General features: G+C 35.9%; 1 protein-coding gene across 1 annotated transcript in view; it reads left to right on the top strand.

Annotated features, from left to right (window-relative positions):
- Window positions 1-920: 920 nt before the first annotated feature.
- Window positions 921-26,226, top strand: part of ARHGAP25 (Rho GTPase activating protein 25) — a 103,963-nt gene continuing 78,657 nt past the window's right edge. Inside the window, exon 1 of the mRNA XM_051975451.1 lies at window positions 921-1,570. Within this exon, the coding sequence (XP_051831411.1) occupies window positions 1,510-1,570 (61 nt within the window). The 5' untranslated portion in view covers window positions 921-1,509. The remainder of the gene's footprint in view (window positions 1,571-26,226) is intronic.

Here is a 26,226-nt window from a genome sequence, read left to right as displayed (position 1 = left end):
GAATTTGAGAAGCAGTGGAGAACAGAAGGAGTTGCTATGCTTTCATTTACAGAGTCACACATGACTGAACAATAAGAATAACAATGATGGAGTCTAACCCCTCATTTTACAGATAAGGAAACAGACATAGTTAAATGAAGTGACTTGTTGATGTTTACACAGGTAGGGAGGATTAGGATTTGAACTCACCTTCTGTGATGCTAAATTGAGAAGATTCATAATTTGCACTATTTTCATATCTACGAAAACACCACAAAATGTAGTCCAAGCAATCAAAACAAATGGTGCCTTTGGATCGACATTTAAGACAAATTCAGCTGAATTAAGGTAGTAGGGAATAAGAAACCTTGGATTTTAGAGCACAAGGTCCTATGGGGAAGATGCAGGAATCTTAGGGCAGTTTGGGCAAGTCCTGGGGAGTCACTAGGTATGAGAGCATAACTAGTTTGGGTATTGGAAAAACTTCTTTGAGGAAGAAAGCAGCCATCGGGGAAATTTCTATTTAAATTAATTATTCTTGCTGACTAGATGTCCAAGCTCAATTGTTTCTGCCTACAAAAGGAGTTCAATCTTGGTCAATGTTTTCTAGACTACGAGTCCCTGAGCCGAGCCCCATTTGCCTCACCTTAGATACAAGTCTAAAATCCAGTGCTCTTTCCACTTCTCCTTATCTAGAGAAGTTGGCCTGATTTAATAGGCCTCTGCAAGCCACAGGGGTTTGAGAAAACCAGGGTAATAATAGAGAAGTGAAATCCCTGAATTGATTTAGTGACTTGGGCTGCCTTTATAGTTCCTTTGGGAACCTGTAGCTCTGACTAAGGATATCAATACAAGCTTTTCTACTTGATAGCTTTGGGGATTTTTTGTTAAAGGGTGGGAGTAAGAAATAACTTAAGGGTTTTTTTTTTTTAATTAAAACCATAGCATTATGTCTCGAGAGTGGGTGTTTTGCTTTCTCAAGCATATCCAGAAGCCATTTTCTCAAGTAGAAAAAAAAAAGTATTCTCATAATGCATCATCCACCCGGAGTGGCTACCCACTTCCTCAAATGCACGGAAGCAGAGGCTTCAAGAAAAAGAAAAAAAAATAAAGAGAGAGAGAAGCAAGGTCAGACGTTGCTTATCACGGCCTCTCAATGAAGTCTGAGATTCAGCACCAGAGTTTCTTGGCCTCTCAAGGCCTGGGTGGAGCTCTCCGTGGGGCACCTGCCAGGGAGAACTAAAAGGATCCAGCACCTTGGGCAGGGGTTTTTAGAGCCCGGCTGGGGCCTGACCAACTTCCCCCTAAGGCCAGAGCGAAAGAAGGTACTTTTTTGCGAGGTGCTTACCAAATATTTGAAAAGGAGGAAGCTTTCTGGCAAGTCTTCCAGAAGTCCAAGGCTGGTGTCTTTCTTCAAGCAATCTGAAGAGAAGGCAAGGCCCCAGGGAAGCTCGGATAAAAGACTGAAAACGGCAGCAGCCCCTTTCTTAGATCCACCCAACTGCTTCCACCCCAGATCTGGCACCAAAAATGTCTCTGAAGTTACCGAGGAACTGGGAGTTCAATCTGAGAGCAGAGGCTGGAAAAATAGGTATGGTGTCTTGTATGTGCTTCTTACTTATGATTGGCTGCCCAACCATTTGCATGTGGGTCAGCAGAGAGAGAATGAGTGGTTTCCTTAAAAAAAACAAAGTCAGGTTGGGCTTAGGAAGAAATTTGCATTAAATCCAGATATGGGACTGAAGCTTCTTGTCTCTAGTAGACTCCAGTTGAATAAAGAGCAAATAATCTTGATTTCCAACACTAGAGTAAAATAGAATTGGTTCCATCATTCATTCAGTGGATAGCTGGTCAGTGAAGTGCCTCTGTTAGGCAAGGGTTACTGAATAACACACACAGCACGAGACTGCTGAACAACCAAACGCATACTCTAGTCCTTAGGTTCCTTTATCTTTCAAACAAGGGAATTCTTAATCTCTCTCTCTCTCAGCCTGGTGAAGCCTATGGATCCCTTCTCAGAATAGCATGTTCCACTCTACTTAGTATTTTATTTTTTCCAATTACATGTAAAGTTAGTTTTCAACATTCATTTTTTGGTAAGATTTTTGAGTTCTGAAATTATCCCCCTTCCCAAGATGACAAATAATTTGATATAGATTATTCATGTATAATCCTCTTAAATATATTTCCACATTAGTCATATTGTAAAAAAAAAAAAAAAAAGAAAGAAAAAAAAAGAATCCGAACAAAGGGGAAGAAAAAACACGAAAAACAACCCCAAAAAAGTGAAAATAGCATGCTTGGACCTACATTCAGACTCTATAGTTCTTTCTCTGGACATGAGTTTTTTGGAATTGTCTTGGATCACTCTATTGCTCATAAGTGCTACATCTATTACAGTTGCAAGAGTTCTAGTTCTGCCCTCTTTACTCAGCAGCAGTTCATGAGTTTTTCTGAAATCATCATTTCTCATAGCACAATAATATTCCCATTCTCCAATGATGGAAATCTCAATTTCCAGTTCTTTGCCACCACAAAAGGAATTCCTATAAATATATTTGTACATGTCGGTCCTTTCCCCTTTTTGTGATCTTTTTGGGGTACAGACCTCATAGTGGTATTGCTGGAACAAAGGATATGCACAGTTTGATTGTCCTTTGGACATAATTCCAAATTGCTCTCCAGAATGGTTAGATCAATTCATAACTCTACCAATAATGCATGACACATCTTCTCCAACATTTATCATTTTCCTTTTCTTTTATATTAGCCAATCTGGTAGTTGTGAGGTGGTTCTTCAGAATTGTTTTAATTTGTATTTCTCTAATTAATAGTGATGTTGAGCATTTTTCATATGATGATAGGTTTAATTTCATCCAAAAACTGCCTGTTTATATCCTGGGAAATGACTTGTATTCTTATAAATTTGACTCAATTCTCTTTATATATATTTGAGAAATGAGGCCTTTGTTGAGCCAACTTTTTGCTGGCTGTAAAAATTGTCACCCAACCTTTTGTTTTCCTTCTGATTTTGTTTGCATTTGTTTTGTTTGTGTGAAACTTAAAATTTTTTGTAAACAAAATTATCCATTTTGCATTCTATAATGTTCTTTATCTCTTCTTTGATCACAAATTCTTCCCTTATCCAAAGATCTTTGTTCTCTTAAGTTGCCTATGATATCACCCATTTCAATCATCTTGGAATGTCAGATCATCTTGGCTATCAGATGTTGGTCTACGCTTAGTTTCTAGTTTTCCCAGAAGTTTTCGTCAAATAGTGAGTTCTTATCCTAAAAGATAGAACCTTTGAGTTTATTAAACAGTAGATTACTGTAGTCATTTACTACTGGATCTTGAATAATTAATCTGTTCCACCGATCTACCACTCTGTTTCTTAGCCAGTACCTACCTATAAGTTTTGATGATATCTGCTTTATAATATAGTTTTAGATTTGATAAGACTAGGTCACCTTCCTTTGCTTTTTTTTTTTCAATAATTCCCTTGATATTCTTAACCTTTTGTTCTCTAGATGAACTTTGTTATGATTTTTTCCTAGCTCTAGAAAATGATTTCTTTGATAGTTTGATGGGTATGCTACTAAATAAGTAGAGAGTCAATGCAAATTCCTTCCAACTGTCTTAATAGAGATATAGTCCTCAAGTATCATCTTCGTATCTAGGAATGTAAACAATTTAACCTTATTGAATAACATTTTTTCCCCTTTTCTGTTTATGTTTTTATGCTTCTCTTGAGTCTTGTATGGTGAAGATTGAATTTTCTGTTCAGCTCTGTTCAGCTTTTCATGAGGAAAATTTGAACGTCCCCTATTTCATTGAATGTCCATCTTTCCCAGATTATGCTCAATTTTTCTGGGTGGTTGGTTCTTGGTTGTAATATAAGCTCATTTGCCTTTTGGAATGTCATATTCCAAGCCCACTGATCTATTAATATAGAAACTGCTATGTCCTGTGTCCTCCTGACTGTGGCTCCTTGATATTTGAATTGTTTCTTTCTGGTCCTTGCAGCATTTGCTCTTTGATGTGATAATTTAGCTACAATAGTCCTTGGAATTTTCATTTGGTGATCTCTTTCAAAAGGTGATTGGTGCATTTTTTCAATGAATATTTTACTTTCTGGGTCTAGGATATCAGGACAGTTTTGCTTGCTAGTTTCTTAAAAGATGCTGTTCAGGCTCTTTTTAAAAATTATGACTTTCAGATAGTTCAATAATTCTTAAATTATCTCTCCTAGATCTATTTTCTATCAATTTTTTCCTCAATGATGTATTTTAAATTTTCTTGATTAGAAATTTGGAGAGTAGAATCAGTCCTACTAAGCAGTAGTATGGATGGGCTAAGAATCAGAGGAAGATTTGGGGAAGAAAAAAGATTCAAAGATGATCCTAAAGTTTTAAGTCTATGTAGTTAAAAGCCTATTGGTACCATCAATAAAAATAAGAAATAATAATTAAGAGAAAGAGCAAGAGAATTTTGTTTTTCTTGGTGGAGGAAGATGAATTCAATTTTGGACATTTGGGACTTGAGAGGTGTTTGTAGAATATCTGGATGGAATTCTTCATCAGATATTTGAAAATATGTGACTAGAGTTTGAGGAGGACTCTGGTAATAGTGTCATAGATTTGGGAGCTATATAGCTAGTGTAAGTGAAACTATAAAAGTGAAGGAAATCGTCAGTTGATAGGCCTATGGATGGAGTGTTGGAGGACATTTGTGCTGACCAGGAATTAAAAGAATGAAGAGACAGAAAAAGAATAAATAAGGAAGAGTAATTTCTCTTTTATTTACACCTGAATTGTGGTGGTCATTTGTATATTGAACATTTTTGTGAAGGAAACTGAGAAAACATGAATTACTAATGAATCTTTCATAATAGCTCAGTAATTTCATACATGCAGGTAATATCATAAGATGTTAGAATTGGAAAGAATTTTCAAAACCATCTAGTTCATCTCATTGCTTTATTTTATTTAAAGACTTATCTAGGCTACAAGTACAAGGGTTAGGGTTACAGACCTGATATCATTGCTCATAGGCATTGTCCCTTAACAAAAGTGACCTGTTCTGAATCTGGCCTGGACTGATTTGCCCCTCCTTGGGGCCTCATCTCTTCCCCTACCCCACTCCCAGGGGCTCACTATATTGATTCCAAACTTAGACATAAATCAATCTGATCCATACTAGTCCTATCCCCCTCATTTTACAGATGAGGTTCCTGAGGATCAGATAACTGAAATGATTTGCCCATGATTATATAGATATATAAATGGTGGAATCATGACTAAAACCCACACTTTTGAATCCAAGTCCTGGGATTTTTTCATTATGTGCATCAGAGTTACTAAAAGAATCATTTATAATAGAGGGGGCTACAGGGTACCTGGAATCTAGCAAAAAGAAGAGGAAAAAGAGAAAGAAACTGGAAGTATTTTTAAGTTATAGGAAAGAAGTATGGGATTGGGCATGAAATATGACAGAAAAGTTGAAAGGAGAAAAGTATTCCCAAAAAGCAATTATCTGAAAGTATTCTAGCTTATATTCCATCAGAAAATTTCTCCCTCTCTTCAGGTTCTATTCCTTAACCTGCTATGTCTCATATCCTCTTGGTTCCTAGTTTTCTTCTCCATAAATTTCCTCCTCAGAGTATTTGATTTACTGTGTATGATTGCATGTCTTTAAACTGGTTTAAATTCTGGGTCCATGCAAATCATCCTGTGAGCTTAGTAAAAGTATCTTCTTATTAGTATGAAACTGGCTGTTCTCCCAGTGGAAAGCTGACAATAATTGTGTTGAGAAGATATACTTAAACTTGCCTCAGATGTGCTTAAACTGCTTCTCTTCTAATGAAGAACCATAATGATAAGTTATTTAATTTAAAGGGATAAAGCATTCTGGTGGAGGGAAAGAGATAGGCAGGAGAGATTGGAGTGGAGGAGAGGGGAAGCAGATCCATTCACCTCTTATCGTCATATTTTGTCTAAACATGAAGAATATCTAGCTAAACTTTTATTTTACAGATGAAGAAGGAAAAGCTAGAGAAGGGAAGTGAGGAGGGGGAGATGAGTTTGAGTTGGGCCATCCAAGAAGGGTAGGAATTCAATAGGAAAAAAAAGAGAAAGACAGCTTATAAGTAGCAGTGCTGGCATTTGAATATTCTCTGCAGTGGATGTTTTTTCAGGAGTTCTGGGCCCAGGTATAGAAGCCTGGAATTTGAATTCCAGCTGTACTGCTAACCAGCTGTGTGATTTTAGAGAAGTCACTTTCCTTCTCTGGGCCTTATTTTCCTAATCTGTAAAATTAAGGTATTGGACTAAGTGATTTCTAATGCACCCTTTATCAACTGAGATGATAAATTTAGTTTTTTAAATCTTATATAAGCTACTAAGTATAGAGGTGAGAACTAAAATTATATGAGGAACTGTATAAAGAGCACTAGATGTGAAGTCAGGAAATCTGGGAAAGGAAAGTCCTGGTCTGCCATGTAACAGAGGTACTACTTTGTACAAGTCCCTTTAAACACTGTTTAAACCCCATTCTTACCCCGTACCCTCAGGTTGTTTTCCCATATGTAAAATGTTAAGATTCTCCAGGGAGGCAGTGTGGAATTGGATAGAAGCTTGGCCTTGAAGACAAAACCTGAATTGAAGTCCTGTTTGTGATACGTTCTCTGTGACTATGGGTATTATATTTTACTTTTCTGGGACCCAGAAAAGCCTCTAAGTATAAGTTACAGATAAGCAACTGATCTTCATTGGTACAATGAGTTTCCAGGAGTTCCTTCCACTGATGAAATCATAGGTCTGAGTCATCTCCACCTCCATCCCCCAGCTCTACCCTTTCTTCCCCACTCTCTCAGGCTCACTCTCTCCACACCTTCCAGTACATGGCCAGGGAAATTCTTTGTAAACCTTTAAGTGCTATAGAATTGTGTCTTGATTGTTTCTGAATAATGCTTTGATACTTCAAGGAATTAACATTTTTCCATTGCCTTTATTAATCCAGATTACAACCTCTCCATACCTTTGCAGATGTTTGAGGGGTAGGTGGCTAGAGTGGGGGAGCAGGGGAGGAGGCAAAAAGAATTCATCACCTCTGGCTCACTTTGATATCTGCAAAGTTAGCAAAGCTGGCTCCAGGATTATAGACACGCAGCCTGTCACTGTTTGCTGTCACTGTTTGTTCCCCAGACTTGTCTACTTTGAGAGGGCCTATATTATTTTACCTTACACTGTCATAGCCTCCAAGAACCCAGAACCTTAGAATCCATGCTGTGATGAGACACCTCAGGAAGACTTAATTGCAAGAGGATTATTATCATTGAGTCAGCTATGTGATCCAGTGGATAGAGTGCTAGGTCTCGAGTCAGGACTCCTGGATTCAAATCTGGCCTCTGATAACTTCCCAGCTTTGTGATCCAGGCCAAGTCTTTTAACCCTGTTTACATCAATTCCCTTTCTATAAAAGTGGGGAAGGAAATGGAAAACTACTCTAGTATCTTTGCCAGAAAAACTCTAAATGGGATCACAAAAAGTCAGATTAGACTAAACAACGACAAACATTTTTATTTTTATTTTTCTCTTCATAGCTTTTATATTTTGCTATAGAATATTGTAGGGATCTCAGAAGTCACATAGCCCAGTGCTTTCATTTTATAGATGAGAAAACACAAACCTAGGGAGATTAATTTACTTTTCACACGGTTGATAAATATCAGAGGTAAGATTCAAACTTAGAACAACAAAAGATGTTGTCATTAATGTTAGGATAATACTTGTTATGAATGTGCATCCCTCCCTCAGCACAGAAAAGTTTCATGGCATAGTGGATTAGAGAGCATGCCTTAGAACCAGGAAGGCCGGCCTTCCAGTCCCACTTTCGACACCCACTGTTTACAAAGGCGCATCTCTTCGGTGCCTTCGGGTACCTTTTAAAAACTATTAATTGCAGAGGAAATGCTGACCTGCTTTAGTAAAGAGTTTTCTCATCCAGAGATAGACCCAAGAAGGCACAGGTCTGGTTCCTCTCCTTATTCATGCTTCAGGAAATGTTTCAGATAAGCTCACGTATTCCCTTCCAGGAAACTGGTCGTGCAGATAAAACTGAGATGAAGAAAATAAAATTGGTTTTTCCAAAGCCATTCAATAAGGTGGTTACTTTGTAATTGATGAAGATAATGATGGGGAAGAGAGATTTGATCTCATAAGGCATCCATAGTGAAGAATCCTTGGACAAGTAGATCTAGAGAAGTTTCCAAAACCCCTTCCCCACCCCCAATGAATAGCTGCCATGCTGCCATATGCATCTTTTATTTCAGCAACAGGAAATGCTTTCATAATCTATGATAGAGAACTCACCTCAGAGGAGGAGACAGTGAGAAAGAAAATGAGCCCCAGTGCTCTTAAAAAACCAACACCCCATCCCCCCTTTCCCTCCAAAAGCATTTACCGATTGTTTATATAATCAAGGCTGCTTATCATACCTTATAGATATGTCTTGAATTGTGTCTTGATTGTTTCTGAATAATGCTTTGAAACTTCAAGGAATTAACATTTTTCCATTGCCTTTACTAATCCAAATTACAACCTCTCCATACCTTTGTAAATGTTTGTACTTACACACAGCAAACACCTTGTTACTAAAAAAGTGCAGCATGATAAATATGGAAAAATGTAAAGAAGAACTGCAAGTGTTTGACTGGATTACTAGCTGTCTAGACTTAAAAAGTCACTAGACTAAAGTTCTGAAAATCTTCAGAACTTTTCATTTCTTAAGGGTTATTTATTAAAATGTCCCCAGGAGAGAAGTACCACATAAGACTGGCCGGCAGCAAAACTGCCTTGGGAACAAGGCAGTGAGGGAATGGAGCTTTCAGGGATGTAAAACTTAAAGAGATGGGAGAGTACCAGTTTTGTATCTTTTGTTGATGTTGTTCAGTTATTTCAGTCATCTTTGACTTTTTTGTGACCCCATTTAGGGTTTTCTTGGCAAATATACTCGAGTGGTTTGCGACTTCCTTCTCCAGCTTATTTTACAAATGAGGAAACTGAGGCAAATAAGGTTATACAGAGACCTACAGCCGATAAGTATCTAAAGCCTGATTTGAATTTAGAAAGATGAGCCCTCCTGATTCCCGGTGCCTAGGAAGGAGACCAGTTAGTAGTAGTTAGTAGTAGTTAGTACTCTAACCATAGCTGTCCATTGAAGGTGTATTTGGTTGAACTTTACCACTTTATGTGATGGAGTGCCTTTTTTATGCTATCCCCCAGTGTTTTGAGGTAGCTGACACCTGCAGAAGGCTGTGATGGGATTGCTGAGACGGCAACACTGGCAGCTATTAGCTGTGTACCATAGTGCAGAATATGGCCCAAAGCCAAGACTGACCAGGCCTTCAGCCAACTGAGTCTTCAGGATGTGTTTCTGGCTGGGGAAATTTCTGGGCCTAGGCTACATTTGATCACAAGGGAGCTACTGTTTCTTTTCTTTTCTTGCCTTGCCTTTTTTTAAAATATACTTATCGGTCACTATCTTATTGTGTAACTTTGGACAAACCACTTTTACTTTCTTGGTTTTGGCTTTATCTGCAAAATGAATGAAGTGTGAACTAGATGATTTTTTTCTCCTTCTAGCAGTCTGTGATCTCTTTAGGAAATAATCTTTCTTTAAATATACCTGGTGAAGAAATAATGAGAAGGCAAAGAAAAGAGACTTATTTGGAAATAGAATCAAAATGAATAATCTTACTTTTTGATTCCTGTTGTGGCTTGTCCTTCCTTCTCAAAAAGGACCATGACATCAGGGAGGTGATGCAAGTGAATTGGATTTCAATGAGGGAGGGCTGTGCAAGGTGACCTGCCTCACATTCCCCTCCAGAGTCATCTGGGTCTAGTGGCAAGATTTAGATTAGGAGGAGTAGAAATAGTTCTGGATGCAGTGGGAGACCTTGGCCTTTTTATTTTTATTTATATTAAAAAAGTTTTAAAATAATAAATTTTTACTTTCAAAATATATGCAAAGATGGTTTTCAATATTAGCTCTTGCAAAACCTTGTGTACAAATTTTTCTCCCTCCCTTCTCCCTACCCCCATCCTCTAGACAGCTAGTAATCCAGTCAAACATCTACAATTCTTCTTTACATATTTCCACATTTATCATGCTGCACAAGAAATATCAGATCAAAAAGGAAAAACAATGAGAAAGAAAAAAAGCAAGTAAACAATAATAGAAAAGGTAAAAATAGTATATTGTGATCCACATTCAGACTCGACAATCCTCTCTCTGGGTGCAGATGGTTCTCTTCATCACAAGTCTATCAGAATTGCCTTTAATCACCTCGTTATTGAAAGAAGCCACATGACCTTGGCCTTTTTACGGTCAAATCTTTAAGAGATCTCAGTTTGATTGAGACAATGTTGCTCAGTGACTAGGCCAGTTAAGAAATGAGGCAGAAAATGGCTTCTTTCACCTAGTTCAAAAAAAAATCAATCTTGTAGGAACAAACTGTAAGGATTTCTGGCCAAACAAGAAAGTTAATTATATCTAAAACAGAATTTATTATCTTTTCTTTAACCTCTTTCTTTCCTTCCCTCACGCCCTCTAGTCCATCTTGCCTTCCAAATCTTCCTATTGCCCCTAAGAACACCACCGGCCTCCTCAATTCATCCTCCTTATTTCTCAGGATATAAGAAGTACAATAAAAATTTTGTATATTATATTTTTTATATATATTTATATATATAATTTATATATATAATAGCCTTGCATTGTGATATATTAATAGCAATACCAATTATAATGATTACTACTCTTTGTTTGAAATTAATTTTATGTGAACTTGTATCATTTTGAATTGTAATACTATGTAGAGCCCCAGATGTGGAGACAGGAATATCTATGTTCAAATCCTGTTGACACCTATCTGCTTTGTCATATGGACGAGTCACTTGATTTCTTCTAGGCTGGGTTTTCAAATAGTGAGATGACATTGATGAGTACCTCATGATTCAGACCAATTCCAATAGGCTTGTGATGGAGAGAACAATCTGCATCCAGAAAGAGGACTATGGGGACTGAATGTGGATCACAACATAGAATTTTCACCTTTTTATTGTTGTTTGCTGTTGTGAATGTTGAAAACTATTTTTGCATGTATTTAAAAAATAAAAAGCTATTATTAAAAAGATAAAAGTACTTCAATCACAGGATTTTTAATATGTCTAAGCAATAACACATATAAAGGACTTTGCAAACCTTAAAGTACAATTAAACCTGGCCTCTTGTTATCATCTAAATCTTGTATTTTAAAAAATTGGCTTATTTAGGTTTTTTTTCTCTCCACTAGACTATAAGCTCTTTGAGGGCAGGAGCCATATCCTGTGTGTGTGTGTATGTGTGTTTTTGTGTGTGTTTTAGCATCTTTAGTTCCTAGCTAGAGTAAGTAGGTGCTTAATAAAAATATGTTGATCAGTGGGTTGAACAGTGAGTTTCTCTTTAGCCTGGTATGGTTTTAATATTCTGTCTGGTAAGCAAGGAATTATATTCCTCTTTTTTTGATAGATTTTCCCAAAATGAAATGGGGAAAATGGTAGAGGACACATAACTATAAGATACCAGATGAGAAAAGGAAAGAGATGTAGAAGCAGTGTAATACAGTGGGAAGTGTAGGGACTCTGGAGTCTGAGGACATGAGCTTTTTTGTTGCTTATTATCTGTGTAATCTTGGAAGCAAGGCATTTAACTTCTTTGGCTCCCAGGTTCCTCATCCATAAAACAAGAAGGTTGATTAGGTGGCCTCCAAGGCCCTTTTTAGCTCTAGGCAGTTATTTAGGTTTTTTTCCTCTCCCACTAGACTATAAGCTCTTTGAGGGCAGGAGCCATATCCTGTGTGTGTGTGTGTGTGTGTGTGTGTGTGTGTGTGTGTGTTTGTGTGTGTTTTAGCATCTTTAGTTCCTAGCTAGAGTAAGGAGGTGCTTAATAAAAATATGTTGAACTGGCCTTTTTTGTTTATATGTAGCAAAAAAGAATCAGCTCTTTATCTTCTAGCAGGTACTCAGTTGGTAAAAGGAATGAAAGAATATCCAACATTTATTTATATAGTAACTAAAGGTTTGCAATGTGCTTTATTTAAAGAGTATCCCAAAAGTTTTAGAGCAGTTTAATCTATTAAAGCTTAAAATCAGCACAATTATCTTCTATTTACAAAAAGATTAGTCATTAGATGACACTATTTTGTTTTGTTTTATGTCCACTTTATGTTCACTTATGGTGAAGTAATAGAAAAGGGCTGAATGTAAAGACTTTTATAGTACTTAGATGTCTAAAGCTTTAAATGTAATTATTGGAGCTCTTAATGTATGATCTTAATTTGATGACCAATTAGCTGACATGCTATAGGAAGAATTGAGCCATATCCAGATTGAGCACATTATCACTAAAAATGAAGCAGAAATTGCAGCTGAATGAAAGGATTGTCATTGAGATCTCTTTAATAGTTTCATTGAAAGCACAAAAACAAGAAAAATCATTTAATGTGACAATTCTTCACCTCATCTTTCAGAGCTCATAATGAGAGTAACCAAAAAACATAGCTTGAAGATTAATTGTAGCTTATTTGCCAATATCTATTATAAAAGATGAAGAGACAGAGAAATTTTATGAGGAATTTGCCGAAATCTGAAATTATCAACATAGAATTTGATACATGATAATTTCATTGCAGAAGAAGCCATTTGGAACATTTTCATCATGTTGTTGATGATTTGTGTTTCTTCTGAAAACTCTTCACATATTTTTACTCATATATTTGTTAAGGAATATTTTTTATTAGCTTGTATTCCTTCTTGCCCTTAAAAAACAATACAGCATGAATGAATGCATTTCATCTTTTCCCAAGTAACTTTTATCAATAGATGGCCAGTAGTTCCAAAATTATAGCATTTTTGTTTAACCAGAGATTGAGTACCTTTCTCCAGGATTAATTATAAGGCTCTGGATATGGCAATCATAAAATCATAAAACATTAAACTGATATAGTTTTGTGAACAGGAAATAATTGGTTTCAGGCATAGTAGTCATTTCAGAATCAGCTGTATGTGTACAGTCACATCAACAACTGGTTAAAGTAAAGATCAAAGTTAACACCAGGTTGAAAAATACCAGGAAGGAATAAAAATGAATCTAGGTTATGTGTAATTGCAGTTTAAAATTTGACTTACTAAAGTAAATTTGGAAAATAGAAAATGAACAAAAATATAAGCAAACTATGATTATCAAGTATTTTCTGGAGAAATTTAATTCAGTAAAAACAGGCACAATAACTTTTTTTAAATTTTATTTTATTTAATAATAACTTTGTATTGACAGAATCCATGCCAGGGTAATTTTTTACAACATTATCCCTTGCACTCGCTTATGTTTCGTTTTTTCCCCTCCCTCCCTCCACCCCCCCCCAAGATGGCAAGCAGTCCTATATATGTTAAATATGTTGCAGTATATCCTAGATACAATACATATTTGCAGAACCGAACAGTTCTCTTGTTGCACAGGGAGAATTGGAATCAGAAGGTAAAAATAACTCGGGAGGAAAATCAAAAATGCAAATAGTTCACATTCGTTTCCCAGTGTTCCTTCTTTGGGTGTAGCTGTTTCTGTCCATCATTTATCCATTGAAACTCAGTTAGTCCTCTTTGTCATAAAAATCCACTCCCATCAGAATACATCCTCATACAATATCGTTGTCGAAGTGTATAATGATCTCCTGGTTCTGCTCATCTCACTTAGCATCAGTCCATGTAGGTCTCTCCAAGCCTCTCTGTATTCATCCTGCTGGTCATTTCTTACAGAACAATAATATTCCATAACATTCATATACCACAATTTACCCAGCTATTCTCCAATTGATGGGCATCCATTCATTTTCCAGTTTCTAGCCACTACAAACAGGGCTGCTACAAACATTTTGCCACATACAGGTCCCTTTCCCTTCTTTAGTATTTCTTTGGGATATAAGCCCAATAGAAACACTGCTGGATCAAAGGGTATGCACAGTTTGATAACTTTTTGGGCATAATTCCAGATTGCTCTCCAGAATGGTTGGATTCGTTCACAACTCCACCAACAATGCATCAGTGTCCCCGTTTTCCCGCATCCCCTCCAACATTCATCATTATTTTTTCCTGTCATCTTAGCCAATCTGACAGGTGTGTAGAGGCACAATAACTGAACCAGTCATCATATACTTCATCACTAAGTTAAAGCAGAGAAACATGGCAGCCAAGATCGGTCTTGTTTTAGAATAGCATTTTTTTCAAATGTTACTAGGATTCTTTTCATAGGACCCCAAAATAGTTTTTGTTTATGTGGGCTATAACTACCAATATTTGTATACTAAAATTAAAATGTCTGGTTTTATTATGAAATTAGTTTTGATCTTATAGACCCATTTCCCTAAAATACACTGAGAACCACTGAGAACTGAGCAAAAGCTCAGTTACTAATCAATCAATACATTTATTAAGTATCTCCTATGTGCCAGGCACTGTGCTAAACACCGGAGACACAAAATGAGGCAAAAGACATTCCCTTCCCTCAAAGAGCTTACAACTAAATGGAGGAGACAACATGCAATACATGTTACATACATAGCAATCTATATACAGGATAAGTAGGAAATAACTAATAGGGCAAGGTACTATAATTAATTTTTTTACACATAAATATAATTTATTTCAGCTTCTTGTCTATAAAGTTAAAAATAAAAATAGTATCAACCTATTTTTAGTGAATAAACAAACATAGAAAAAAATTCAGAACTCTCTCCCAGATACAATTACCCACTCTGCAAACTTTAATTGAACTGACAGTCTATCTAGCAATTGTAGGATGCTTCTGGCTATGCCATAGTCAATCTGTATCTTATGGAAAACATTAGGATTTAGATGTCAGCTATACTTCTCTTTGTTGCAGAGATATTTTGCATGAGTTTCCCAAGAATTTTTATGAAAACAAAATAAAAACAAACCCAAAATAATAGTATCTGTCTCTTTGTTTCCCATCTCTATTTCCAAAATAGTCACATTTTCAACACAATTCAAGTCTACTGCTTTTTCAACTAGGGGAGCAATTAGATATAAATGACAGCTGTGATGGATTTAGATGGCATCAGTGAGGGGAAGATGACTACGTGTAGTTTGCTGTTGCCAGGTAACACTTTTCTGATCTCAAAGAAAATGTGCCATGTAATTTTACAAAGGGAGTGTGCTATGTTATTTTGTGGATGACAAGTTAATATATTCAGGATATTATTGCTCAGGTGAAGTTCATGTCTTTGAAGACTGGTGTGTACAATGAGCATTTTTCTTTTGAAATGGAGTAATATTCTGCACGGGCTTGTTGTCATATTCTTATGCAATAATTCTTGGCAGTAAACATATTTACATACATAATTTTTACCAGCCAGGAGGAAAGAACCCAACTTTATAATTTGCTTATCAACTTGGTCATATTTCAAAATTCATCTCAAGTTAGAAGCTGGTGTAAAAAAAAAGAGAAAGCTGTATGAATAAGCAATTCATTCTTTCTATTGGTACATCCAATATCAGAGCAAATTATATCATATTTAGAGGAAACACTTAGACTATCAAAGGGTTCAGTGTGAAAAGAAAAAGGTAAAATCCATATTGTACAAAAGGAATCAGAAAACAAAATCACAAAAGGAATCACAGAAGGGTAGGAACATCCTAATGGACCTTAGAACTTATAATGTCAGAGCTAGAAGGGCCATGAAAATGTGAACCTTCAGATTTGGGAGGAACTTTAGAACACAAGATGTCAGAGTTGGGAGGAACCTCTGAAAAATAAACTGTTAAGAATTAGGAGATTCCTTGGAAATAATTTATTAAGTCGTTCATTAAAGATGCTTCTTTTAACTTGACAAAACCCCTCTCTTCAAAAGAGACTTCTGGGGGAGTTGTGAGGATTAGTACATTCCCCATCAGTATCAGGCCAAATAGAAGCTTTGTGTTAGTAGGAGGGGGACTGAAAGTACATTTGACCTCTTTGTACTGTCTTTGCACCCAAGGTAAAATGTAAAACAATGAAACAGCAAGTTTAAAATGAGGTTTTTGGTTTTTGAAACCTATAATGGGGAAGTCCATGAAAACAAATTAAAAACAGATATCTAACCCTGTGCTGCAAGACCATGTGAATGAGCAAGCTTATCTTTTGTTAACATGGGTCAGGCTGGCCCCAGTGATCATTGCTATATCAGAACAATCAAAATGATTCAAATGATTCAAAATGAATCAAAAACTTGATTGTTTCTAATGCTCTAGTCTTGCATTAAGTGGGTTCCAAGAAATGAACTAAGACTACTTAAGCATTTCTGGAGGATCAAGGAGAATAATACCTAGGAATTTTTTTCTCCTTAAATGAATAATATTAGAAGAACCTTAGTTTAAATCATTCACTACTTTACTGTAGTGAATATGTAACTATTTATATGTAACTATTCTAGTTTTGGATTATTTCTAACCAAATGATTTAATCTAAAGCAATTATAATTCAACAATTATTTAACATTATATAATAATAAGATGAAAAACTATAAGCAGACTTGCTTCACAAAATAGTTATTCTCAAAGAAGAAAATGACTTTGGGAAAGGTTTGGCAGGAGAGCCAGTTAAACCATATTATCTTAAGACCGTTTATAGATGAAAGTAGGAAGACAAACAAATGTGGAATGGAAGAAAGCTTTTGTTTTTACATCCTATCAACTGCAATAGGGGAAGCATGGTATTTGGCTTCACATTGTATTGCCTTCACATACAATGATTAGAAGAAAATAACAATGGAATTCAAGAAGATGAAGTTGGAATGAAGATCTGGACTTGGACAAATAACCATGGAAAAATTGCATTCTGATGTTATATGATTTTTTTCTCTTTTTAAAAAATTAATTTTATTTTTTGGTAAAAATTTAAGTTCTAAGTTGACTCCTCTCTTAAAAAGGCCATCATTTTAAAAAGATTTATAAACACATGTAAAAGCAAACTATATGTCCTTCTATTTATTAGTTTTTTCCTTCTGGAGATAGATCACACCTTCCTTCATAGATCCTTTGTAGCTGATTTGAGTATTTATAATTCTCAAAATAATTAGGTCATTCATGATAATTCTTTGAACAATATTGATGTTACTATGTACAGTGGTCTCGTGGTTCTACTCATTACACTTTTCATTATTTCATGTAAATCTTTCTATGTTTTTCTAAAACTAACCAGATCATTATTTCTTATAGCATGGTAGTATTCCATCACACTCATATATCACAACTTGTTTTGTCATTCCCCAGTTGACAGGCATTCCTTCAATTTCTAGGTCCTTTCTAGAACAAAGAGAACTGCTATAAATTTTTTAGAACATATGGCTTATGTTCCTTTTTTATTGATCACTTTGGCAAACATACCTGATATGGTATTGCTGCATCAAAGAGTTTGCACTGTTTTACAACTCTCTGAGTATAATTCCAGATTAGACTCCAAAATGATTGGATCAGTTCACAGTTCCACCAATAGTATATTAGTGTCCATATCCCCTCCAACATTTGTCATTTCCCCCTTCTATCATTTTTGCCAGTCTGATGGGTGTGAGATGATAACTCGAAGTTATTTTAATTTGCATTTTTAAAATTAATAATGATTTAGATTTTTTTTTCATAGGACCATATCTAGTTTTGATTTCTTCACTGAAAAATCATCTATTCACTTCTTTTAACCACTTATCAATTGGGGAATGACATATTCTTATAAATTTGACAGAGTGCTCTATAAAGTTGAGATATAAGACCTTTATCCAAGAGACTATCCATAAATTTTCCTCCCTTTAAATTTTCTTCTAATCTTGATTACATTGGTTCGATTAGTACAAAATCTTTTTAAATTAATGTAATCAAAAAGATCTATTTTCTATCTCACAATGTTTTTTGTCTCTTGTTGATTCATAAATTCTTCTCTTATCTATAAATCTGATAGGTAATATATTCTGTGTTCTAATTTCTTATGATATTTCCTTTCATATCTAGGTTATGTATACATTTTACTTTATCATGGTAAATGCTGTTCGGTACTAAATTTCTACTAGACTGCTTTTCAGGTTTCCTAACAACTTTTCCCAAATAGTATATCTTTATCCCAAAAGCTTAGATCTTTACATTTGCCAAATACAAGATTACTATAATTGTTTATTACTGTATATAGTATATTTACTTTTTCCCACTAATGCATCTTTCTATTTCTTAGCCAGTATTAGACAGTATTGATAATTACTACCTTATAATATAGATTAAGATCTGGTACCACTAAATCTCCTTCTTTTACGTTTTTCATTAATTCCTTTGATATTCTTGATCTTTTGTTCTTCCAAATGAATTTTGTTATTATTTTTTCTAGATCAATAAAACTTGTTTTCATAGTTTAATCGGCATTATATTGAATAAGTACATTAGTCTAGGTAGAATTGTCATTTTTATTTATGTTGGCTTTCTTCACCCATGAATAATTAATATTTCTCCAATTATTTAAATCTGACTTTATTTGTACAAATAGTGTTTATACTTATTTTTATGTAGTTCTTGGGTTTGTTTTTCCCAGGTATTTTATATTGTTTATAATTATCTTAAATAGAATATCTTTTACTATCTTTGTAAAATTTTGTTGGTGAATATAGAAATGCTAATGATATATGTCATTATTTTGTTTCAACTAGATTTTTGGTTGACTTTTTAGGATTTTCCAAGTATATTATCATATCATCTGCAAAAAAAAATAGTTTTATTACCTCATTTCCTATTCTGATTCTTGCCATTTTTTCTTCTCTTATTGATATTACTAGTATTTCTAGTATAATATTGAATAATATTGGTGATAATGGGATCTTTGTTTTGCTCCTGATCTTGTTGGGAAAGCTTCTAGCTTATCCCCATTACAAATAATGCTTGCTGATGGTTTTAGGTAGAAGCTTCTTATCATTTTTAGGAAAAATCTATTTATGCCTATGCTTTCAAGTATTTGGGACATGATTTTAAATGTACTATAGATATTATATCTCAAATCAAGATGCTGATGGAATGAAAAATACCCTAGACAGAATGTGACCAAAGCGGGAGAAAGCAACATTATTGAATAATAATTGATATGCCTGCTTTTTCGGTTTTCCATTCTTCATGAGAATTGTCTATATACAAATTAAGTGTAAAACCATAAAAAACATGAGATGAGAAGAGGTAGACTTTGCAAGTATCTAAAGTTACACTACATCTTCAGAATTAAAGTCCAAAGATGTAAAAAATATAAAATGATATTGTATTTATTATTTGTTTATTTTAAGAAAGCATTTGAATTAATAAAACTCATGTGGATAGAGTATTATATTTGAATCAGCAGAGACCTGGGTAAGACAACAATAAGTATACATTGTTTTAGAAGAAGACTATTAACATCATGGGGTGATGTACTGACTTGCACTTGAATTGGATTTAAGTGATGTAGAGTTACACAAAGTTGTTAGTCTTTCTCTCCCTTCCTATGTCATTGAAATCCATAGACAGGGCAAAAATCAATATGACCAGCAATGGCCAGGCAAATAGTAAATGACCTTGATATCTTTGATGTCTGACTAAGCTCCAAGTATTCCACAGGGCCTGCTTCAGTTGCCTTGATGATCCTTGGAACAAATTGTTTTTATCTGACCATTCTGCCAGGAGAAATCTTCAGATGGTTGGGGTGGATACTTCCTTAACTCGTTAATGGATTTAAGGCCTGCTGGTTACCCTCCAGCTGGTTTAGTTGGTGCCACAGGTGAGAGTTAGTTAGATACCAAAGATGCATGAGCATCCTTGAGACAGGTTTGGCAAGCCCTCACTCTGGAAGTACCAGTCTTCTCCTAATAATCCCTATACCATGGATTAATTAATTGGAGAAATATTAATTACTCATGGGTGAGCAGAACCAATATAATAAAAGATAGTGAAAAAAATGAGAACAGGGATTCCATCTTATTTAAATGTAAAATAAGAGACTAGGTTCTCAGTTGAGAGGAGAAAGAGCCTGGGGAAGTTTGAGGAGGGATGGAAAGGTTTGGAAGAGGGGGATAGTTAATTGAAAAGGGAAGGTATAGTAGGATTGCCTAGTAGCAGAGAGGACCCAGTTAAAACTGGGTAACATAAATAGGATCCAGTCAGAGCAGTTGCATGATATTCTTTACCTTCATTCAGCAGCATATGTATAGGACCAAAAGTTAGGAATGGTGGGATCCAACATTGAGACAACTTGGATGGGTGATATGTATATGTATATATCTAAGAGGGCTAGGGATTGAAAAGAGGAAGATGGGATAGAGTTTACTTGGTTCACCAAGTAGTCAAGATGGAGGGAGGAGGAGAGAATGGCTTGTGCTTGCAAGATAGGAATTAAATAATTTTTACATTCATTTAAATAATTTTTACCTTCTCCCATTCATCTGTGTCAATATCTAGAACAGAGACTTGTACAATATAGATATCTATCTTAAATATTTATCTTTAGACCCATTGTCTCACCAGACTTCCAGCACTGTACTTCAATCTCTCTTTTGGATAACTCTGCCTATTCCAAATGTGCTCCTTCTTTAGGTCTTTATTTCTGTTGATAGCATTACTAATCTTCCAGTCACCCAGGCTCAAAACCTCAGAATCAATTTGATCACTCCCTTTTTTACCATCACCTGTTCCACTTTTCACATTCTATCCATTGCCATGCCTGCCAATTCCGTGGTTCTCCATTGTCTCCTTAATAAACTACAAATCCTTTATTTAAACATTTAAGACCATCCATAATCTGGCTTCAATCTTTTTTTCTGACTTACTTCCTCAACCATCATATGGCATTGCTAGCTACTTATCTGATTTCTCTATAGCAGAAAGGGCTAAGATCTGTGGAATCCCATGCTTAACCTAAAATTATGTTTCTTGAACCCACTGAGCAGAAGTACCGGAAATGTTAAACACAGTATTACTCTCAGCTGACTTCTTATGCTCAATTGCACAATTTTTTTCTTCACTCTAGGGAGGTAATTAGTGTTGATTTATTCAAATGGAGTTAATGCTAAGACTCCATCCTATTGGAAACCCCACCTTCCTCAATCCACTATATTTCACAAAGTTCTAGTTAGTAACAACTGTGGCATAATTGAGCCATTCCTTTAACTTTATACAGTATTCCATGCTTGGCACAGGTACAACTAAGGGGATAAATAATCAATATATATGTGAAGCTGCACCCTAGAACATCTTTAGAAATTAATTATGTAGACTGTTTCAAACCTAGGTATTCTAAGAAATGCATAGTTCAGTTTGATTGGTGTGCCATTATGGCTCCTCCTGCAACTAAACAAAAGAGTATATCAGAAGGAGAAGAGAATGTAGGGAAGAGTTTAAATTCATTTTCCTGCTCATGGAGAGTAGAGTAGATTCCCAGAGTAAAGCCAGATACAACTCTCCCTCAGTTTTCTAGTGAGGGGATTGAGAGATTTCTGTCTCTAATAATTAAGGACTTGATCCCTCATTCCAGTATATTCACACCAGTGTTAACTACCAGTCATTAATGTCTTATTTCCATGTAACCAATCAGCATCAATTAACTTTTAAAAAGAGATACTTACTTTGATGAAATAGATATTACAAAACATTTTCATCCAACATCTAGGGAAGATGCTTTTTCTATATCACCTTAGGCATTGGGGGAAGTAGGTTCAAATTTAAAGCAGTTTACTTTATTTATTTTAGGAATTTTAATTTTTTTCTTAATATTATTTTATTTTTCCAAATATATATAAAAATAATTTTCAACATTCATTTTTGTAAGAACTTTTGGTCCAGAATTTTCTTCCTCCCTTCTTTACCCTCTCCAAGTCAGCAAGCAATCTGATATAAATTAAATATATACAATCCTTTTAAACATATTTCCATAAATTTCAAATTTTGCAAGAAAAACCAGAACAAAAGGAGAAAAAAACAACCAAAAGGTGAAAATACTATTATTTGATCCACATTCAGTCTCTATGTTTTCTCTCTCAATGTGGATGGCATTTTCTATCCCAAATCTATTGGAATTGCCTTGAATCACTACATTGTGGAAAAAAGCCAGTTGATCATCATGTAATCTTCTTGTTACTGTGTTCAGTGTTCTCCTGGTTCTGCTTACTTCACTTATCATCAGTTTGTGTAAATCTTTTTTTAATGGTATGTTATTTTTCCAAATATATGAAAAGATAGTTTTCAACATTTACCTTTGCAAAATCTTGTGTTCTATTTTTTCTCCTCCTCCCTTCTCTCTCTTCAAGAGAACAAGGTGAAAAGTATATAATTTTTCTAAATATATTTCTGTATTGTTCATGCTGTGCAAAAAAGAATCAGAAAAAAAAACAAGCAAATATACAGCAGCAAAAAGGTGAAAATACTGTGCTTGGATCCACATTCAGTCTCCATAGTTCTCCCTGGATGCAGATGGCATTTTCCATTCCAAGTTGATTACAATTGAAGAGTGAAGTCCATCACAGTTGATCATTATATAATCTTGTTATTACTATATTCAGTGTTCTCCTGGTTCTGCTCACTTTACTCAGCATCAGTTCATGTAAGTCTTTTCAGGCATTTCTGAAATCAGCCTACTCATAATTTCTTATAAAGCAGTAATGTTCCAAACATTCATATCCCATAATTTATTCAGTCATTCTCTAGCTGATGGACATTCACTCAGTTTCCAGTTTCTAGCCACTACAAACAGGGCTGCCACAAACATTTTGGCACATGTGGGTCTCTTTCCTTTCTTTTTTGATCTTCTTGGGATACAGACCCAATGATGAGACAAAGCAGTTTGCTTAAGCAAACAGAGCATTTCCTTCATTAAGTTCACTTCCAAATTTGGTGTGAGTGACAGATGAATTGGAATAGGTTCATTTTGCTGCTCGAACTGTCCCGAATCAAAGAGGGTACTTGGTGCTTTGTTTCTCACCATCTGTCTTCTGGTGTCCACCTGATGTGGACTTCAGCTCTGGGGCATCAGACACTTGCCACTATGATCTATTGAAGTCACAAAATCACAACTCCCTTCAATATTCTTTTGTCTAAATCAAGAAACAAACACAAAGAGGCAAAGAATAAAGACTTGCTCATATCCCTAGGTCAGATACTGACCCCAGGTGGAAAGGGCTCGAAACCTCTCTTCACACAGAGACTTACAACATGGTTCTCCGTCACCTAGTCAGGGAGAAAAAGAGGAAGAGGCTTGCTTTGGTTGGTTAGTGCCTTCTGAATGAACTCCCTTTCTGGCTCAGCAGACCGAAGTGCAGACATTTAGGTGACTGGGACCAGTTACAGAATGAGCAGGGGCTAAATGGGGGAACAGGATGCTTCCATTACATGATATTATGCTTTTGTGGAAAGCAGTCTCCCCAGTTGGTCTGGCTGCAGGCAGAGCCCACTGAACCCACTCTGAAGATGGAGCTCTTTTCCTATTACACATGCAATGCCATTCCCTGTGGAGGTTTGACTCACTCCATCTAACAAAGCCAATCATTAGGGGAAAAATCAGTAACTCTAGAGGCAGGAATTAGCTTTTCTTCCTTAGATCATGGTACATCAACTTGGGATCTGGTGCAGCCTGTAATTTCTGTCAGACACTTTCCTGTTCTGTTTCTGGCAGCAAACTCTGACAGCTTCTCCCTGCAGCTAGCTAATTACTCATAGGGCAATGCTGCAAACAAGACCAGACCAGACATGGAGAGAAATTGTTCTGTTTGTCATCTTGCCTGTTCTTCCTTTTCCCATGTCTTAAAGTTTTCTCTGCCTGAGGATAAGGAATCTGGTCCAATAATGACCCAGAATCTGCAGCATAATACCATCCTTCCCCAGGCATGTGCCACATTCTGCCAGGACTCAAGTAGAGCCCAATCCTACTTAATTCTCCTCCAAGTGCTGTGGGAATTTTATTGAAGTCCACTGACCTAAAACTTGACAGCCTGATTCTTGACAGCAAGAAGTCTCTATTTAAGGTAAACTTAGGTTTTGTAAAGAAAAGTAGAATGTCCAGACCTAGGGAATCTTAGTTCTGCTTTATTCTTCCTGATCAGACCACATCTAGAATATAGAACTACATTGTAAGAAGAGTATTGAGAAGCAATACAGAATCCAAAGGATGGCGGCTAGGCTGGTGGAGGGCCTAAACAGGCCCTCCTATCCTAAATAGTGATAGGAGAAGAAATTGAAAGAACTCAGGACCTGTAGCCTGAAGGAGAGAATATTCTGGGACTTGTGCAAGCCGTGTTCAAGAATTTGAAACTGTCATGTAAAAAATTGTTTTTATGTCAGGCCCAAGAGAGCAGAACTGCAAATGTCAGGATGCATTTGAAAAGAATCCAATGTAGGACTGACTTGCGGAAAAAACAAACAAACCAAAATAAACTTTCCAACAATTGTAGCCACTTGGGACAGGCTGCCTTAAGGAGTTGTGGGTTTCCTGTCCCTAGATGTCATCCATCAAAGATTGGGGGACTATTTGTGGGGATAAGTTCTTAGGATTCTCATTCAGGTTTCAATTGTCCTAAATGACTTCTGAGTCTAGTTGGACCAACATGAGGATCCCCCCTACCATTTTTCAGTTCACCTTCAAGTGAATCCATAAGGCCCTCCCAAAAACTCATCCATGGGTTCAGCATTGATTCAGTGTCTAGAAGGTGTTAAAAGAACCTTGTCTAGGCTTGAAGATCTATTTGTTGTTTGTAATAGACTAGATTGAATTCTCAAAGATAAAAATTTATCCCAAAGATAATTCCTGAAGATGGAGTGATGGTTTTGGATTGAGGAAGACCTGGATTCAAACCCATCTTCAGACACTTACAGCTGTGTGATCCTAAGCAAGTGAATTAACCTCATTATCTCAGCTTCCTCCTCTGCAAAATGGAGATGATAACAGTACTTAATCTTACAGGAATGTTATGTGCCTCAAATAAGACATCATTTGTAAAATGTTTTACAAACTTTAAGGTGCTATGTAAAGTCATCACTGTTAACATCATCATCATCATCATCATCATCATCATCATCATCATCATCATCATCATCATCATCATCCCTGATGATGATTTCTAAAATCTTCCAGCAGAGGGCTCTCTTCTATTATCAGTAGTTTTAGCTATTATTGTAATGCTAATAGGAATGAGTGGGAAATGATCCTATAGACCAGTGGTTCTCAAAGTATGGTCTAGAGAATCCTGAGGATCTCTGGAACCCTTTTAGAGGGTCTACAAATTCAAAAATAGTTTTTATTTCCAATATGGTAAATGTCTATAAATATAATCCAGATAAATAAAAACTCTTTGGAGAGATCCTCAATAATTTTAATAGGATAAAGATACTGAAAACAAAAGTTTGAGAACCACTGCTATAGACTTTTCTTGACCACTGGGAGATTCATTAGAATACTGTCACAAATATTAACCAGGGCCAGAAATTCAGCCAGGTCTTCTGACTGTGCAGAAAATAATTCTGGTGATTGGAAGCAGTTAATCTCAGATTGGTTCCAAATGCTACCATCACCAGTCTCCCTTCCACGGTGTCTGCCCACAAGATCAATGACCAACAGCATCACTATGGTGCTACTACTCCCCACCTGGAAGGTTGTAGCACCTTGGGCTTCCTCAACTTTCATCAAGGGCTGTCTCATGAGCAAAATTATGAGGTAGTATCACTTAAATGATAAGGCCAGGTGAGAACCTTTGCATAAGAAAAATGGTGTTCAACTGTGAAGATGAAAGCTGGCCAAAGAAACTCCAAGTCAAGGAAAGTGACTCTTGGATGTGAAGCCAGAACTGTGTTTAAATGCCAAGAATTATTCAACTAATTTTTCTGAATCTCATTTCTTATATAGAATGAAGAATTCAGTCTCAGTGATCTCCAAAGTCTAGTCTCATGAAACTTTGAGGAAGATCCATTGAGTGGGGCAATGGGGGTTGAAGGAAAGTAAGAGAGGACAACAGGTTTTTGATGAAGGGAATTTAGAGACAAAATTAGGGAATATAATCAAGGAAAGAGGGAATCAGTTGCAGTGGGAAATTAAGCTCTCTGCCTTCCAGTGGGGCAAATTCCATGCTCAAAGCCAGGGATCTGAAGACTCTTCTTATGTATGTTTTCTCTCCAGGCC

The sequence above is a fragment of the Antechinus flavipes genome, chromosome 2, assembly GCF_016432865.1.
Source record: "Antechinus flavipes isolate AdamAnt ecotype Samford, QLD, Australia chromosome 2, AdamAnt_v2, whole genome shotgun sequence".
NCBI classification, from domain to species: domain Eukaryota; kingdom Metazoa; phylum Chordata; class Mammalia; order Dasyuromorphia; family Dasyuridae; genus Antechinus; species Antechinus flavipes.
Note: the sequence above shows the minus strand (reverse complement) of the source record. Positions and strands in the feature narration are given on the sequence as shown.